The 19166-nt window shown below is 36.8% G+C and overlaps 2 protein-coding genes across 2 annotated transcripts; both read left to right on the top strand.

Moving 5' to 3' along the window:
- The first annotated feature begins 5993 nt into the window (after positions 1 to 5993).
- ubl7a (ubiquitin-like 7a (bone marrow stromal cell-derived)) lies at positions 5994 to 12894 on the top strand. Its single transcript, XM_079450095.1, has 10 exons — positions 5994 to 6285; positions 7367 to 7486; positions 7884 to 7966; positions 8058 to 8142; positions 8509 to 8566; positions 8943 to 9076; positions 9925 to 9974; positions 10061 to 10237; positions 10308 to 10418; positions 11659 to 12894. Exons 1-10 carry the CDS (start codon positions 6102 to 6104, stop codon positions 11794 to 11796), a joined length of 1140 nt encoding a protein of 379 aa, XP_079306221.1. The 5' UTR covers positions 5994 to 6101; the 3' UTR covers positions 11797 to 12894.
- A 768-nt stretch (positions 12895 to 13662) lies between these two features.
- acot19 (acyl-CoA thioesterase 19) lies at positions 13663 to 17380 on the top strand. The gene is given in 11 exon segments (XM_079450094.1): positions 13663 to 13913; positions 14053 to 14152; positions 14384 to 14574; positions 14777 to 14946; positions 15378 to 15497; positions 15607 to 15690; positions 15693 to 15776; positions 15846 to 15926; positions 16032 to 16173; positions 16487 to 16497; positions 16501 to 17380. Coding segments are annotated over 11 exon segments (1290 nt in total). The 5' UTR covers positions 13663 to 13717; the 3' UTR covers positions 16612 to 17380.
- The last annotated feature ends 1786 nt before the right edge of the window (positions 17381 to 19166 follow it).

The raw sequence follows: 19166 nt of genomic DNA, 5'->3' as shown, positions 1-19166 counted from the left end.
TAATTAATTCCTTGCTAATAATGAAACGGATTTATCATTTTCCATTTTTCTCATGGGGTTTGCGAAGAACTATTTAAAGCGTGTTTTGATTCATTATAAGGCGTTACGCCAATGACTAAATGATCATGCATCTCCACAGAACATTAACACTATTCCAAAGCCCCCTAAAGAGTGAGAATTGGTTTCGGTCACACCCACACTGCGCAGTAAATAGATACGGTTAAATCGAGCGGGTGGTATGCTGCCACAAAGAGTTACTAGAATACAAATAATGGCCTTTATATTAGCTGTGGCAGCATTATTAATAAAATGATGGATAAAACTTCTGGCAGACGCTTTTTTTCCGAATCATTTTCTTCTCATCAGGACATTAATTTGAAAAATCTGCTCTTGTGTGTTGGATGCGTGCTTTGAACAGTACATAACATTAAGAAAATAAACTTCTATGCAAGGTAACCATGGTTACGGCAATACAACTGTAAATAAAAAGGAAATTCAACAAAGTGACTGAAATATTCATATTTTTTATACCTCCTTTTACTCAAAAGATTTCATTCAGCACCATCTGTTTCATAGACTTCATATGTTAAAACTGAAACCAGAGGTGAAAACATCCAGTAGACCTACATTGAAAAGGTCACTCGAAGATGGACATTGGTCAATAAGGAACCGGTCGAGCCATCTTTGCAACTGTAAAGTCATATTCTACGTAAAAACATTGTGAAAGATTTGCTTGTGATATAAGTAAAGTACATTCCTTACAATTATAAATACTAAAAACGTCCAAATAAGATCTTACAAAATCATATAATTTGGACACCTTGTAAAATTGTCAGAATTTGCTATGCTTAAAAACATGTATACACAATAACTACAAAGACAAATGTTGTTGAAACATTTTTCGGGGGAAAGGGGTAAAACCTTAAAGGGACAGTTCACCCCGAAAATAAATTCTGTCTTCATTTACTCAACCTCGAGTTGTTTTAAACCTGTAAAATGTCTTTGTTTTGATAAACACGGAGAAAGATACAGTTTTCACAATGGTGAAACAGTTCTTCACCATTTATTTTACTACTATCGTTGTTGCTGTAGTTATTGCCAGTAATTTACTGTAGATATATATTTATCTAATTTATTGGCAACAATAAATCTTTACTGGCAACAATAAATCTTTTAATCTTTACAGAAAAAGAAGATAAAATAACGACCTTGTTCTAAGCATTCTGGGAACCAGAAATCCACATCAACCTTTTTCTTTTTTTCTAATTTTGGTTCCCAGAATGCTTTTCATGAGGTTGTTATTATTATTATTTTTCTGTAGGGATAAAGACTTGTTAATGTTTAATGACCATTTATCTTTGAACAAACTGACATAAATGTAATTGAACAGTAAGTTACAGGCAAACTGCTGCCAGTTATACTGTAATTTCTACAGATTTACAGTGTACCATAGTAGGAAAAATGACGATGGTAGTCAAATGTCCACCAGTACTGTTTGCTTTCCTACATTCTTCCAAATATTTTCCTTTGTGTTCACCAGAACAAAGACATTTGTACAGATTTGGAACAACTTGAGATCGAGTAAATGATGAGAGCAATTTCATTTATTTTTGTGGGAATAAATGTTTTCCTTAAAAGGCTTGTTCACACTTACAATGATAACCAACAACATTTTCAACTTTTGTGAAATTCTCTCTCAATTGTAGGTCTCTTTGGATAAAAGCATCTGCTAAATGAATACGAGTACATGTAAACAATAGTTAAACCACACCAGCAAAGCGTTATGTCCGTATGAAACAAGACCCCCTTGTTTCATACGGACATAACACTTTGCAGTGTGTGAAATGATAGCTGTAGACAGTACAGTCAGTTGAGTAGAGAATATTATTTAAGAACCAAGACTGAAGACTTACCGCCCGTAGTGTCAAACACATTAGCCGCTCTTCATTCGTTCAAGGGATGCTGTGCTGACTCTTGTGTTTGGAATACCTTTTCATTCTTTATACAAGCAGAGGCCAATATAGAAGACAAAAGACAGGTTTCAACAAGTTTAAAGACTAAAGTTTTAAATGCATACGGGAAAGATGTTGAGGCTTTAATAACCCTTTTTTACAATTAAAGTTGTAATTGGTAACAATAACACTTTAAAAACATGCTAGAAAGGCGAATTGCATTTACTTTTATATTTAATATATAAAAAAATATGAATTATTACAACCCAATAGTGATAATAGCAACTGCCCCATAACTAAATGATTTCATACTATAATTGTACAGTACAGTGTGTTCATTTTAATACAGCATCTTTGTTTTTACACCATCGAGGGACCCTTCAATTGGTACAGGAACATACCAGTTGCTATTAAAATGCTTTCACTAAGGCAGTACATTGAGGACGTTGGTTCCATGTCAAGGACTTCCAACAACAACCTGCCTGCATTCTGGCTCTTTGCCGGAAAGTGTGGTGTATACTGTACATGCTTGTGTGTGTTGATGAAGAGATTCATTCCTGTAGACCTGGAACTCTGCATACTGTTATTTCTAACTGCATTCTCTCTAAACCTAATAAGGCTTAGTAGTTCAGCTCTGCAATGAGAATAAACCAGTGATCATTTATCTACTGAAAAAACTGTGTTCTTGCCAGAAAACACATCAGGGCAAATAATGTGGTATTAAACAGCACCATTTGAGCTATTATTAGATCGTTTTTAACCCCGTAAACATTGAACTCCGATGCATTTGTGAGGAACAGGGTGACAAAGCGTGTGCATTGAAGTACCATTGTTAAGTGTAATTTACTTTTTTGTATTTGTTAACATAAGTTAATGCTGTAGTTAACAATGAACAATACATCTGTGTTTTAGTTCATGTCAATTTTAGCATTTACTAAAACATCTTTAGGGTCAGAAGCTTCATCTGTTAACATTAGTTAAAGGTCCAGTGAACAAAATTTTGTGGCACCCCTCCTTAACGAAACACTACGGTGGCTGGCCCAGGACAAACATGTCAAGTTTTCGCTTCTTTGACGTAGAAGAGATTTTCTTCGAAACGCTCTCTGTAGAGCAGTTTGTCCGTTTAGGGCTACGGTAGAAACAACGTGGTGAAAGCATGCAAATGGACTCACGGTGTATGTAGATAGAAATAGCTCATTCGAAGGTAATAAAAACATATCGCTTCATTAGGTGACATGTTTAAACACCTCCGAAGACATACAGAAGTTATGTAAATTATATTGCATTTTTGTCAATAGATCCTCCGAAAAAGTACACATTGAAACTTTAATGCACAATGAACTATAACATGAACTATTGTATTGACATTAACTAACATTAGTAAAGATGAATAAATGCTGAAAGCAAGATCAGTTCATGTAAGATAATGCATTTTCTAATTTTAACAAATATAACCTTAGTTATTTTTGCCACTCTGCAATTATTCTGCTTGCAAGAGGTACTTGACTTCTTGACTATAAACTTTACGTCCTCATGTCATGTGTTGATGAAAATAATTCTGGTACTATACAACAGAACTGTACAGCTAGACGATTCTCCACACATACTTCCAGTCAATACTTACAATACTGGGGAAATAAGTTTTAATGGGATCACATGTATCAAACCAATTAGCCTTTTCTTCATTCATTGAGTTTCCTGATTGACACATGATCTTTATTTATTCCATATACTATGATCCCCTCTTGGCGGTTTCTAGCCCCTTTAGAGTGCCAATTCTCATCAGACCTCTGCAGACAAGGTCTTGAGCCTAATTAATCTAATTAAAGAATCCATTCCTCCACCTCTCCATTAATCAAGACTCTGTGATCTGAATATAAAGTGACCTCACTGTAAGATGATGCATCGACCGTTAATGTACACACACACACATTAAAATAAACTACAACTGAAAATCATTTTTACACATACTTTTTAACCGGAAGTTAAACATTTATTGATAATGCAGTAAAGTATGCCAAACTGCACTGTACGCCTGCGGTAACAAATCTAAAGCCCATTAATTCATGACGCCTAAAGGAGAAGATGGGGAAAATGTGACACACCCCGTAAAATCACAGAAAAGATTAATTTCCCCCCATGAAATTGCACAGAGAGACAATTTAAACCTTTTCTAAATTCTCCTGCATCACCAAATATTTCCTTAAAAATAACTTAATTCTCTGACCTCACCATAAAGCTCTAAGTCATCATTTATTCACTCTCACATTTTGTGTCCATCCAATGGAAATCGATGTTGTTTGTTTATCAACATTCCTCAGAATATCTCCTTTTGTGTCCCGCAGAAGAAAGAAAGTCATACATCTTTGGAATGACATGAGGGTGAATAAATGATGAAAGAATTTCCTTTTTGGGTGTAACTACTTATAAGTAATCTCACATCTTCTCATAAATGTCAGGGAGATGGAGTCAGAGGATTCAATATGAACTGAAACATAGAAGGTAAATGATCTGGGCTTTGCTTTAAAAGTTCATTTCATAGCTTCGGATGTTTGCTGTATTTCCCAAGATTTCCAGATTTGTACAATTTATTGAGTTATAAAAAAATCTTGGACAAAATGAAAACTATAAAGAAAAAAAGGGTCCCTGATCCCCTGAACAATAAGAACATATTTAACACCTCTGCATCCCCAAATCTCAGTGGTTACACATTATTTTCAGACAAATATTTTTTTCAGCACTAATGTGCCTCTGTTGAGTTGTGTGGAAATAGCAACTGCTTTTTCTACACAAGACAGATTTTCAATCTTGGCTGAACAGGATGTCTTTTTGCACTTTTCTTCCATCTCGGTCATAACTGTTGTGCCCTGGTTCCCTCAGGCGCCTTCAGCCATGTTATACGGAGTGGGAGAGCTCTGCGGAGACTGGCGCTCTCTGATAGGTGTATCCAGCCAAGAGACCATCTGTCACAGCGCATAACTGCGTGACAGCACAAATACAGTTCTACCTCACCAAAATCCCAACCTTTAATGAGAACTGAGGGATTACGGTTAAGAATTAGCTATTTTATTACAACAAAGCATGCAAGCATTGGGATGTTAATGTACTAATGAAGGATTTAGCTGGAACCAGGTTCTTGACGCTCGTTAAAGGTCAAAGCTCATTGGTTGATGGGTGAGCTCTACTACCAGCTGTTGACTTGGTCAAGATGGGTTGAGTTGAAAGGAAATTTAGGTAAAAATCAGATTACAACCAAAATCCAACTCAAGCATGGTGTGTTGCAATAAGAAAGCATTTCTGTCTGGAAATTGGGAAAGCAGACTTCATACACATACAACATTTACATAATAAATTGTGATATTCTGGAAGGTGGGGCCAGGAAAATTGTCAAATCAAGTTATTTGTTTTCCATATTATTTTACACAAAACTTTATTTCGGTATCAAAACTACATGATAATTCTAAAATACACATTATATTATAAAAATATTTATTTTTTCTGCTTTGCATTTCATTTCACCTACTTACTATTTAAAAAAATTTACTATTTAAATTTCTGTAATGCGTTAATATAAGCTGTTAAATTAAGTAATGTAAAAATGTAAAATAGTAAGTCAAATGACCTTAAAATGTAAGCACATTTCAAAATACATTTAAACATTTGGCAGACGCTTTATCCAGACCTTGCATTTTTCTACACATGTGTTATTTTTCACAGTATGTGTTATCCCTGGGATTGAACTCATGACCTTTGCATGCTAGCACCGTGGTTTAACCACTGAGGCTGCAGGAAAGCATTAGAAAACGAGTAAAAAGGGTCCATTTTGAAATAGTTTTCAGGTTAGAATCAGTATAACCTGTGGCAGTCAAACAAAACTTATATTTTTATTTAAAATAACAAAAAGTGATCTGAAAACACTCGATTTAAAAGCGTGATTGCTCGGTTTCATAACAACACTGCCCCTCTACGTTCAAAAGAAGGTACTACATCATGTAAATACGAAACTACGCTTCCCACAAGCCCCATCGGCGTGACGTCATCGCGTTCGGATGAAAACAGCCGCTCGTTTCATCGCGTTTGCAAACTGGGCAGATATATTCGTCTCGTCTGTGCGTGTCTACGTGACAGTGTCAATCGTGCAGTGGATCAATGGCGGGTTGTGAGTGGCGTCTGTCGTTCAAGCTGCTGGATCAACCGTCAGTGCCAAAGTCAGTCCTGCAGTTTCCAGAGACTGAACCTGGAGATGTTCCTCCCGGAGGGTATCGGGTCTATACCCTCAAACAGCTCGTTTCTGCACAAATCCCCGATGATATACCAGATCCTGACCTCATAGGTACTTCATTCATTTAATGCGCTGCATGTCTTCCACGGAGGTCAAATAAACGATAGCGTCCTATCAGTCCGTATGACGAAACCCGATTGGTTTAAAAAAAAGCATACGTCATTTTAGGTGTGACGTGCAGCTTTTGGACCTAAACATTTAGTTATTATTACATTGTATATGTATTCGGGTGACGTATAGGCCTACTGTGGTTTATGTGTTATCGTGGTCATCAAATTAAACACAATTTAATTGGTTTAATAAATCAAATAAATGGTATTAATGTACACATAACACATTTAAAATAGGTTTTCACTACGATAATATTTAGTAAAGATTAAGGGATACATTATATCATTGCGAACATACAAATATTTGATTTACGTCCACTTTGGAGTCTTTAGGTTATGTACATTAACCATAATTCTTTGGTTTTATTTATTTACATTTAGTCATTAACAGACGCTTTTATCCAAAGCGACTTACAAAGAATTCAGGGAGCAATAAGCGATATGTCATACACGTTTATAGTAAGCTCGACTTTACTGACCCCAAATTTCATTTGGTCCCACAATTAAAGGGATAGACAATGTTTTTATCATGAATTACTCGCCCTCAGATTGTTCAAAGCATGTATTTTTTTAAAAGGAAGATATTTGAAGTAAGCAACTGAGATTTCTGGAACACTATTGACTTTGTTGTAAAGTCTTTGTTGACATTGTAGAAAACAAATATTGAATATTTTTCTTTGTTCTGTAAAACTCAAAATAAGATATTTTAAGAATTGAGGACAACAAGCCGTTCTTTGACTTTGACAGAAATCTCAGTTTCTAACATTCTTCTAAATATCTTTCTTTGTGTTCATCAGAACAAAGAAATGAAAAGGAACAATTCGTGACAGATTTTTTATTTTTGGGTGGAGTATTCCTTTAACCATGATATTTAAAATGATGGTCATACAAATGCCAAAAATATGGTTACGACATTTTTATATGATAAAACCATTTTCTTTGGGTAAACATTGACATTTTGCTTTCAATTTTCGGACGTCCAGTCCATCTAAAGTTTCAAAACAAATCTTTATGTACCACAGAATTGGTGTATTGTGGAAGAAAGTTGAAAGACGACTCAACTTTAGACTCGTATGGGATTCAGTCTGGATCTACTGTGCACATCATGAGAAAGTCATGGCCAGAGCCCGAGATCCAACCTGGTGAGTGTTATGCCTTTTCTGAGATTTACTGTCATGGATATTTAAAAATAAAAAAGGAATTCACCCAATAGTGTAAATTCTGCTGTCATTTACTCATCCCTCGTGTCATTTCTTATGACTTTTCTTCTGTGGAACACCAATGAAGATCTTAGGATGAACTAAGCATGCTGAAGTTATATAGAGTACAGAATGGTATGTCATTTTGACTTACAGCCTCAGTCACTATTCACTTTAATAGTATACAAACATTCAATTGCAACATCTCCTTTTGTATTACACAGAAGAAAGAAAATCATATAAAATGAGAAAAACAATCATTATTTTAGAGTGAGCTGTTCCTTTAAATCAATCTTCCCGGCAACAGAAACACTTATATCTGTATTGCACCATGTTCTAGAGCCGGTGGACAAGGTTGCTGCCGCGAGGGAATTTCGTGTTTTACAGGCAGCCCTTCACTCCAGCACTGCTTACAGAGACTCGGTAGGTTGACTATAGCAACTGGACCAGCCAATGAGAAGCCGACACATTCAACAGAACACTAGCCTTGAGAAGCTTTTTTTATCGATTCCAGGTGTTCAAGATGCTGAACAACAAGGAATCTCTGGATCAAATCATAGCTGCGACACCTGGCCTGAGTAGAGATCCAGTGGCTCTAGGTTAGTCAAAATGTACGGGCGAAAAAGATGAAAAAGGGTTTAAGCATAAAAACATATACTAATATGCTAATAATGGTAGTTGTTAAAAGAATGAATACGTTTTCTGTTTAATTTAACTGGATTTTTGCCCATTTGTCCATTTTTGCACAATAAAATGTAATATGCTCCCTTATTCTTTTATATATTTGAATATGTACAAGTCAGAATAAGCATGTTGTTAGTCAGATGAAACCATAAAATAGACATTTTTCTTGCATTTAATGTGTTTTCTATACACATAAAATCACTTTTGTAAATATATTTTGAAGGGAACATCTTAACGTCTTTGACCCATACCTAACTTAAGTTTGCTGTCCAACATTTTAGGGGTGCTTCAAGACAAAGACCTCTTCTTACAATTTACAGACCCAAACATGCTTGACACGTGAGTGACCCCATCAATGTCACGTTTAAAAGGAAAGTTCACACAAATGCGATGTCATCATTCATTCACCCCCATGTCATTCAAAACCTGTAAATGACTCTTTCTTCAGTGAAACACAAAAGAAGATATTTTCAGAAATGTGTCGGTGATTTTGTATCCATACAGTGAAAGTCATTGGACGCCAACATTGTTTGGTTATCAACATTCTTCAAATGTCATCTTTTGTGTTCCGCAAAAGAAAGAAAGAAAGTCATATAGGCTTGGAAACACATGAGGGTAATTGATTTTTACTTTTAAATGAGCTATCGCTTTAAACCCCTCTAATTATATTCTGCATGTTGAATTGAAAAATGTAAACTGATAATTGTCCATCCAGGTTGGTCAGTTCCCATCCTGCACTGGTCAATGCCATCATCCTGGTGCTACACTCAGTGGCTGGCAGTGTGCCACCCCAGCAGAGTGCCAACTCCTCCAGAAACGTGTCTTCTAGCTCTTATAGTGACATGCCAGGTGGGTCCCCAGTGAAACACAGCTAAAGGTTTATCAGGATTTATCGAATCGTTATTACTTAAGTTATTTCAACCCACAGCTGTTATACATTTTGCATTATATTACAGTTACCATTTTAAATTCACTTTTATTGATACATTTTTTGTTTCTCATGTTTATTTTAGGGACATGTTTTGTTATGTGCTTATTTATTCGTTTTATATATATACCATTTTTCAGATTTAGTTTATTAAATTTTTTTTAGGTTTCGTGTTCTATTTTTTATTTTAGCGCCTTAAATTAAACCTTCATTGTATTGCTGTGGCAACATTTCTAATTGGTGTTTAGTTTTTCTGAGAACATTTGTGACCCGGTCTGTGAAAACCCATCTAAAGTAATCTCCTGTCAACTTGATGTAATGAACAAACTGTGAAAGTATAACCTTGATATCTTTAAAAAGGTCTTGTCAGAGATTCAAATCACAGTGAAGGGACCATTCAGTCTTGGACCATTCAATGAAAAATGTTCATTTACTCACCCTCAAGTGTTCATGTCTTTGTTGTGATGAACACAGAGAAAGATATTTGGAAGAATGCTTGTAACCAAACAGTTCTTGGCCACCATTGACTACCATAGTAGTAAAAATGACAATGGCAGAAAAACATTCTGAAAATACCTTCAGTGATGAATACAGATTTGGGGTGAGTAAATCAAAACAGAACTTTCATTTTGGAGGAACTGTTCCTTTCAACCTTTGATGTTCCCAACCTCAAAATGAGAAATTGTGACCATTTCATAGACTTCATAGACACGTTTATGCCGGTATATTTTTATTTAATTTAACACATTTTTGTTGGGTTTTTTCACAGGTGGTTTTCTCTTCGAAGGAACGTCTGATGATGAGGAAGAATTCCACTCGGTTTGTAACTTGATTTGTAGTTTACACTTCATTTCCATTTTCCGTTAATAAACATTCACAACACTTGTTTCTTAAACCGTCTGTAGGGACATCGGGGTGGACCGTCCAATCTTGCTAGTGGTTTAGCAGGCATGAGACCAGCCTCTCTTGGTTATAATGGAGCCGCGGGCCCCAGACCCATCACTCAAAGTGAACTGGCCACAGCTTTGGCCCTTGCCAGCACCCCCGAGAGCAGTGCTGCCACACCGACTACAGGAAACCAGGTACATGTATCTGTTAACCTTTACACTGTATGTGATTGACTGACACTACTGTAACAAATCATGTTATTAGGGTCCCTCTTCAGGTGTGTCCCCGATCCCTGCAGGGACCCCCATAACCAATGATCTGTTTAACCAGGCCCTACAGCAGGCACTACAGGTGTCCAGCATATCCAGCTTACAGGTGAATACAGGATTTGCAATTTTTTATCAACATGATCAGCATGTATTTTGTCCATTCCAGTCCAGTGGCTGTTGAATTTCAACAAAACACATTCACGTCCATTTGGTGACTGGAAATGTGCTATGTAGCTAGCGTGAGCACGTTAGCTGCTCCCTCAGAATCTAGTTTAAGCTATTAGTATAGCCCAGCAGTATACCCCGGGGAGCTAAAAGAGTGCTTAAGTACATGCACAGTTTGACATGATGTAATAGCGTGTATTGCGCTGCCCACGGGGAAGCTTATACAGCGACAGTATTTACGACACTGATAACAGACAATTGCGCTTATCAACCACATGGGGAACCATAAGCAAAAGGTCTCTGCTTTAAGAAGCCACATTGAGCGTTGCATTTCTCCCCATGTATTGTAATGGCAGTGGCGCATCTTGGTAATATCTATTATCTTTGGACTTGCCCATTGAGCGGTAGTGTTATGCCCATCGCGCGTTACTCTGTTTACTATCAGCAAAGTTTGGACTATGTTATTTTAAATACACTTCTAAACCTTTCCAATAATCTTATTTTACTGACATGTTTATGAATGGTAAACAAAGAACTGCTGTGAGCTGCCAGTGTTTATCTTTAATTTATCTTTGTTTTATTCAATACACCAGGAATTGTAGGCTACAAGTTCATTTTTGCTTCGAGAATAAAGAGAACTGCAAAAAAATATTTCCTCTTCTTTACTTCTTACCGTTCCTGTCAAATAAGCATAGAATAATGAAAGAAAGACTTTTATTGTAAAACGACGAGGTGAACCTACAAACCTTTCATATAGCAGTGGCTTACATGAATCAACGTGCGTTAGTTGAACCACTTTGAGTTTGGATCAACTATCAATATAAGTCATTTGTTATCAGTTCTCAGTTTCTTATCACACTTGTTATCACACTCCGTTTCAATAACCGTTTGTGTTTATGGGCTTAATGTTTATCTATGAGCTTCTATTCCATACTACTACCATATAGGGCAATGACTAGGGTAGTCAATGTTGCAGAATTGACAGAGCTGTATTGCTAGGCCACATTCTTTCTTCTAAAAATCGCTGGCATGTATCTTTCGTACATATTTCTGTCTTTGTGAAGTTTTTGAAGGCATTCAATATTGTTGAAAAATACCTGGATCTATTGATCGATTTGCTGTTTATTAAAGTAACATGATTTGAACAATAGAATCTTCACTATATAAACATCTGTTTGTAGAACCAGTGGCAGTCGCAGCTCCAACAGTTGCGGGACATGGGCATCCGTGATGAGGAGCTCATCCTGAGAGCCCTGCAGGCCACGGGTGGAGACATCCAAGCTGCTCTGGAGCTCATATTCGCTGGAGGAGCACCATGAGTCTGTTCTGTTCTCTAAAACATCCCCACCTCAAATAATATATGAATATTTTAAACTCTTATTCTAAAGTATCACTTTAGCTTATAATCGTCTCTTTTAAGTATGCACATTGTATCGGCTGTCTAAAGATTGTCGAAATTTTTATCCTCTTGTTGTGTTACACTGTTTATTATTTTGGGAGATATTTATTGAAGCTAAAAGGTTTGCCTGACAATCGTTTATGCTTTGCTTGATTTTTTATTAAAATATTAAATAAATGGTATATTGTTGGTGTCCTATATTTAGAAGATTAAATGAAGAAACGCAACATGTGACCGCCTCACATACTGTATACAGTAAACCCAATGCACTAACCACTACTCCACTGGGCCTGTGGGGTGAAGCCAGTTTGAATGTAGAGCCGTTCAATGCTAAAGTTTGCCCATGGGGGAAACATATCCTGACAGCAGGGAATGTTCCTGTCAGATACCGTGTCAGATTCTTATGTTCTCACTTCCCCATAGGTGCTCTAGTGATGAGTGTGAGACGTCATGATGTATAGGACACTTGTTAGGGTGTTAGGGCACTGCTAGACCTGTTAAGCAGACACAGGAGGATCAACACGACACAAACCAGAACATACATGCACCGTAACAGAGAAACCTTGTTACACATTTTAACAACAGTCCTCATGGACGTAAAAAGGCTCAAATGAGCATGTTACAGTATGTTAATATTAAGAAATATACAGTGTTGCTTGAGTGCATGCCTCAAACCAGTTGTTTTTGACTACATGTGCATCAGTGCATGAGTTTGAAGAGAGTATAATCCTGTGGCCTTTATCAAGAAGGTAGTTTTGAGTTGACAAAACCAGACGAACCCAACCAGGTCTAGATGAGGTTCAGCTGTTTTTTATATAGGTTTACAATAAGATCAAAAGATAATATGTATGCTTCATTACTTTAAAATGCTTTATATATTGAAGTTTGTTGAATATCGTTACGTTCATTTAAATGCTATGTTTAATATTAATTATCAACTCGTATTACAATTGTGTGACTGTGTTTTGAATTATAATCAATAAATGTAAATAAACAATACAAATAAACACTTGGCAGCAAAAGATTTTCCAGATTTATCCCCTTTTTAATTTTTTTTATTTGGAGCGATATATACTGTACATGGGCAGTTGCTTCACTGCGTCAGATATACGTCACTTTTCTCAGAACGGATCGGTCCAGTTTTGGTTTGCGCTCTCTAACCCAGAATAAAACCTGCTCCGGAGCAAGTTAGCCGTGTAGCCTTAGTTACCGTGGCGACGAAACCCGCTCAAATCCAATCCACCTTCTTGTGCCCGAAAACTCAGAATATGTTCAAACTAAACACAGACGTGCCGAAACCGGCTTCGTGATACAGGCCACTGGCAGTTGGGCAAAACAGATCCTGCCCCAGTATTACCCCCAACCCCTTGAAATAACAACCCCTTTCTTCTGTAACATGTAGTGTGTGTGGCCCTGAAATATTATTATTTGAATAGACTGCGATGTAGAGTAGCATTTTTTTCACAGTGGCCTTATAGCGGGTTGAACTCTTAACCGTGATAGCTAAGAGCGCTTCAGACCAACCCTCTGAACGTACAACACTTAACAAAGAACGTTTCGGGAAACAGCTTAAGATATAACTTTAGAACAACGTAGCAATATGGTTTCGGAAACGCGGCCCTGTAGTATTTTGTCATATACTGTATGTCATCAGTTATCATGAGTTTCAATGTCCTTTCATGTTTTTATTGGCTTAATGTTTGTCTATGAACACAACATCCAAATAAGGAAAATCACTCTGACCCAGTTCCTCACGGAGCAGGTGAAACGTCATATAAAGGCTTCGACAAGGTGAGGTTTTCATCGTAACACAACTTTAGACTACTCTTCAGAGGAACATAATGGCAGAAAGAAAACAGACTCCTTTACTTTCTGTTTATCCTTCAAGCTGTTTATTTGATGACAAAATCAATGTGGAAGTTAAACAGTTGCCTGCTAACTGTACAGTTACTCTTCGTGGGTTGATCCAATCTGATGACGGGGTCGAATGGGAAGCGTTTGGTCATTACATCAGTGATTCCTCAGGAATGGTTAAAGGTACCCAAACAATTCATTTTTGACTTACAATGACTATTATAAATGTATAATAAAATATAATAAAATAAATATAAAATACAAATCCTCATCGTAATGATATCCTTTTGATGCATTCGTTAAATTCCAAAACATTGTACAGTTTCCAGAGATGAAAGTCATGGTGGGACTTTTGAGGGAGTTGAATCTATGGGTCTTCTTTGGAGTATGAGGCCAGTTCCTGAAACTAAACCGGGTCGCAGGTAAAAACCTGTCCTGGGATTTAAAGAAATAGTGTTACCTTAAAGCTGTGTGTCTACCAAAGCATTTTACTTCTTTTGGCCAGCTATTTTAATTTGTCTGAAATAGAAGTGCCACATTTTTAAAAACAACGCAGAAGTTAAAATTTCTGTCTCTGACAGTCCATTTCTGTAAGGTCTGAAAATGCTTTGAACATACAGCCTTAATCTCCTCTCTGTTTCTGATTCACACAGATTTCAGAAGAACAATGTCCAAACACCAGTTAAGCTGGTCATTTCTGTGTATGAAGGACATCTGGCCAAGGGCTTTAAGCATCACACTCCGCTCACATCAGCTTCTGTGGAGCGATCTTATTTGACCTCTGGAGTTCACAGAGTTGAAGTGACGGAGGGGAAAATAAAAGGGACGCTCTTTATTCCTCCAGGTGTGGATTGCCGCTTGACAGATCAAGATTTACTTCAATGGCTGCTAAACAGGATTTTTAGGATGACTGTGTTATTAGTTTTAGGCGGTTGATTTAAGGAATAATACCTTGTCCATTTAGACGAAGATAAATCATTTCAATCTATATTTATACAGTATATGCTTGAGGGACTCTTTTTTCATTTGTGGTTTGTTTAATTTAGGCTCTGGACCTTTTCCGGCTGTGCTTGACTTGTGTGGAGGGCAGGGCGGCCGTGCTGAGCATCATTCAGCTCTCTTGGCATCACATGGCTATGTTTCACTGGCGCTTGAATACATTGGGATCCTGAATGCTTCGGGAACACTTGAGCATATGGACAACACTTACTTCGAGGTATACGGCTGTATCATTCATTTGTAGCAGAATGTCTATTCTGCTCATTTTCATGCCATCAGTGGAGGATGAGCAATATGGTTTTGCATTTAATCATTATTGATTTTCAATTTCAAAACAACCAACGTACAATGATTCACAAGAATTGTCTGTTTTCTTCTTGTGTTATAAAGCCAAGGTTGTGGCAGTGCACAGCACATTTGATCTTCTTCAATGCAACTGATTTTTATTTATTATTTGTATTTTAATTATTTAAACGTATGCATTCCTTCTTTTTTATTTATTTTATCTTTTTTATTTAGTTATTCTTTAATTCACTTAATACATGTTTTTTCATCCAAAGGCAATGAGTGATCTCAATCCTGGTAACATAATTGTGATTATATTTTTTTAGCAGGGAACTGTCGCTTAAAATCTTTTTTTTAACACAGACTGCCTTTGCGTTTCTTAAAAAACAACCCAAAGTTTGTCGTGACAAAGTGGCTGTGATGGGGATGTCATTTGGTGTCTCTGTCTCACTGGCAATGGCTGCATACTCCGAGATCTTACAGGTACACAGTCATCATAGAAACAGTAAACATTCATGCAACAAATAAAAAGCCCAGATCCAGTGTTGCGATGTGTTTTAATGCTATCTTTTCTCTAAAGCCAACATTACAGCCCAAGTGTGTGGTTTGTGTGAATGGAAATCACATCATGCCGCTCGATGGCTCGTTGGCAGATGTCTATCCCAATAATTCTCAGATAAAACCCAATACGATGAAAAGATGAGATTTATTTGGCGGAATTTGTTGCTGCCAATCCCCGATGACCCTACCAAGAAAGTTGAGGTATGTAGAAGGACAAAAAAGCTATTTTCCACATTCATGAATTCATGCATTTGGGTTTGTCTTTTCCAGATGGGCAAGATCAAATGTCCCGTTTTATTAATCGTTGGTGAGGATGATCAGAACTGGCCATCTTCAGAATCTGCAGCAGATGTGAGTCAAAAAGTGAACCCAAAGTTTTAAATAACAACATTTAGCTTTACTTTTTTTTATCATAATGAACATCATGTTATTAAGCTCAAGCTAATGTTTCCTCAGATAAAGAAGATGATGGAGAAGGGTGGAAACAGTCATCTGCTAACTCTTCTCTCATATCCTGGAGCGGGTCACTTGATCGAGCCGCCCTACAGCCCACATTCACGATTCAGTGAGTTCAAGTTAATGGAGGCAAATACTAAAGGTGAAAGTCCAATACATACAAACACACCAGAAGTGTTGTTTTCCTGTGTATGATGTAACTACAATAAGTTTATGACTGATAGCTGATAATATGATGTAACATGGTCACGTGTTTCCTAAAGAACCCAATTTAGTCAGATGAATTGAATTCTTTCAGACCCTTACAATTTTAACAAATAAAATTGTAGATGTTACCATATAAAGTCCATTAGGCTGGATATAAATATAGTCCCAACACTCTCACAAATACTGTAGATATTTTATTTTTGCATATTACATGTTACCGTAAGTGGTGCCATTGATTTGTATTGTAGTGATGGTGGTGTGAGGAGGAGAGACTGTGTCTCACAGTCGGGCTCAGGAGAACTCCTGGCAGAGGACTCTGGCTTTTCTTGAAGAACATCTCTATGATAACAGCAGAGAGACCACCAGATGCTAACAACGTTATGTTGTTTATTGATACAGTATGAATACAGTTGTTGTTGGGTTCAGTAAAAAACTCTCATGCTTTAATATTTATGTTAGAATCAGTCAATGTAGAAAATTATTATTAATAATAGATATATGTTATATGTTAAATGATATAACATATTTGCAGTTGATTTATTATATATTAACCATTTATAATGATTAACATATTAACTGATTGTTGAATAGAAACATTAGCTAGAATGAATAAATACACCCCTTTCATGAATAGAGGTGACTACAATGGACAGCTACTGTATTTGTAATACATCCATTGTACATTAAAGATGGGATAACACGCGCATTTTCTGCCAATCTCATATGAATCTTGAGTAACTATACAGTAGTATTGCATACGTTGTTTCTTCAAAGAGTATTTCGTTTGATCAAATTTATAAAAGAGAGATACAGCTGTACACAGACATATGACTTAGTTTCATGCAATTCATGTACGGCATCTTTTAGCGCTGGGACCGCGCCATCTATCAGTTTCAAACGATCTCTAAATCCAGCGTTATATCCACCGTTTATATAATCACTTAAATGCCGTGAACAATCAAACACACCTTAACTTCTCTCACTATAGCAAGAGTATCGAGTGGGTCTTCTTATCGCTCGTTGTTTGGCACGTGTACAGGCTATAACAGTACCATTCTGAAGCTGAGACATGTTGTGCTTTCTTGTTGGGCTCCTTGATCAAAATGTATCAGGACATTTTTTTAATTATTAAATTTAAGTCGGACTTCAATCAATAAGTTTTGTGTTTACTTCTTCTGAAAACTGTCACAAACAGCCGTGTGATGTTGCTGCGAACTGCAGACAGTTCTGCCAATACTCAGATAATTCTTACAAGAGAAAATCTGCATCCATGTTGCCACAGCATTAGTAAAGCCACAGTACAAGTCTAATTTGGTGACATCGTGTAGATTTATATCTGGACAACAACATTTCATTTGAATTAGTTCGTATTTTCAGTATTTACTAGGAGTGTAACGGTATGTGTATTTGTACCGAACCGTCACGGGGCAACTTTCCAAATATAGTCATCATTCCTATGCCCTACTCCTTCGAAGGGCAGAACCGTTGGAGTTTAGACTTTGGAGTAAACAGGGCATTTACGAGCCATTATGTAGACGTTTGGCATGCACTTGGGAAAGGAAGAAATGTAATTTCCTCTCATCTCATTATCTTCAGCTGGCACGTTACTGTGACAACGCAGCATTGTGTCCGTCAGCAGATATCGCTGTTTTAATGGCATAACATAACCATAAAACCTAACTGTTTGCTAATAAACAAAACATTTTATATTTAGAAAAGATTTATATATATTAGTATTTTTATATATCATATAGCATATTTTAAAAAACGAATAAAACCTGTGGCTCAGTGGTTAGAGCATGGCGCTAGCAATACCAGGGTCAATGGTTCGTCCCAGGGGATTGCACAGTCAAAACAAAAGTATAGTACAATGCAATGTAAGCAGCTTCGGATAAAAGAGTCTGCCAAATGCATGAATGTAAACTAAAGTAAATTCCAAACTCTACATATTGGTAAATGCTCTGTTCACTCCAAAGTCTAAACTCCAAGGGTTCTGCCCTTCGAAGGGAGTAGGGCATACGAATGATGACTATATTTGGAATTTTCCCTGTGACAGCTTGTGATGGTTTTGTGCTTATACACGTAACAACCACTTGGTTTTGGTTCAAATGAATTAAAATGAACCCATTTTGTTCCTCTCCCTGATTTCCTGTAGCTCAGTGGTTAGAGCATTGCGTTAACAACGCAAGGTTGTGGGTTGGATCCCAGGGGATTACAGATACCTATGTAAAATGTATAGGATAATGCTATGTAAGTCGCTTTGGATAAAAGCGTCTGCCAAATGTAAAATATTTGATAAACAACCGTTTACAGTACCAATATTGTCTTGACAATAGCAATATTATTTCTGTAAATGCTTGTGTATTAAAAATAATACGAAATAATAATGATATTCAAAATCTCTAAAACCCTTTTAACTTATTTCAAAAGATTGACTAACTACAAGCTGCTGCTGCTGTAACAACAAACAAACAACATAGCGGTCTCTAATAGATTTAATGTTGACCCATACAACTCTGCTTCTTCTGAGATTCATGAAATTGGAAGCACGGTTTTGAACAATCTAATCTTGGCAAACAACGTCGTAGCCAACATTACGGTTTGTCAATTGATTGCATTTCTGTTAAGTACCTCTATAAACTCTAAGAGTCACGTTTCCTAACAGCTGTCGGTATTTACTTGAGACACACATTGACAATTGCACTGAAAAGGCTTGGACATAAATTGCGACTAACCGTTTTGCATATGCATTTGTATGAGTTTCTTCTTCAGATGCAAAACTTTAGATTCAACACTTTTTTTTGTGCTCGTCATGATCCTGCCTTGACTTGTCATGCTTTTTTTACCTTGTGGAAGGATTGTGACAACCCACGTGGTTTGTGTGGAAGCACATAGTTTTGTGCTTTCCTATTGCCTCTTGACCGCACA

Source organism: Barbatula barbatula (assembly GCF_947034865.1).
Source record: "Barbatula barbatula genome assembly, chromosome: 25".
In the NCBI taxonomy this organism is placed as follows: domain Eukaryota; kingdom Metazoa; phylum Chordata; class Actinopteri; order Cypriniformes; family Nemacheilidae; genus Barbatula; species Barbatula barbatula.
This window is presented reverse-complemented; position numbering and strand designations above follow the sequence as displayed.

What these genes read in the sequence shown, in the direction of transcription:
- ubl7a (XM_079450095.1), top strand. Translation starts at nt 6,102, where the DNA reads ATGGCGGGTTGTGAGTGGCGTCTGTCGTTCAAGCTGCTGGATCAACCG. An exon ending in AGAGCCCGAGATCCAACCTG is followed by an intron (nt 7,487 to 7,883) that starts GTGAGTGTTATG and finishes ACCATGTTCTAG; the next exon opens with AGCCGGTGGACAAGGTTGCT. An exon ending in TAGAGATCCAGTGGCTCTAG is followed by an intron (nt 8,143 to 8,508) that starts GTTAGTCAAAAT and finishes CCAACATTTTAG; the next exon opens with GGGTGCTTCAAGACAAAGAC.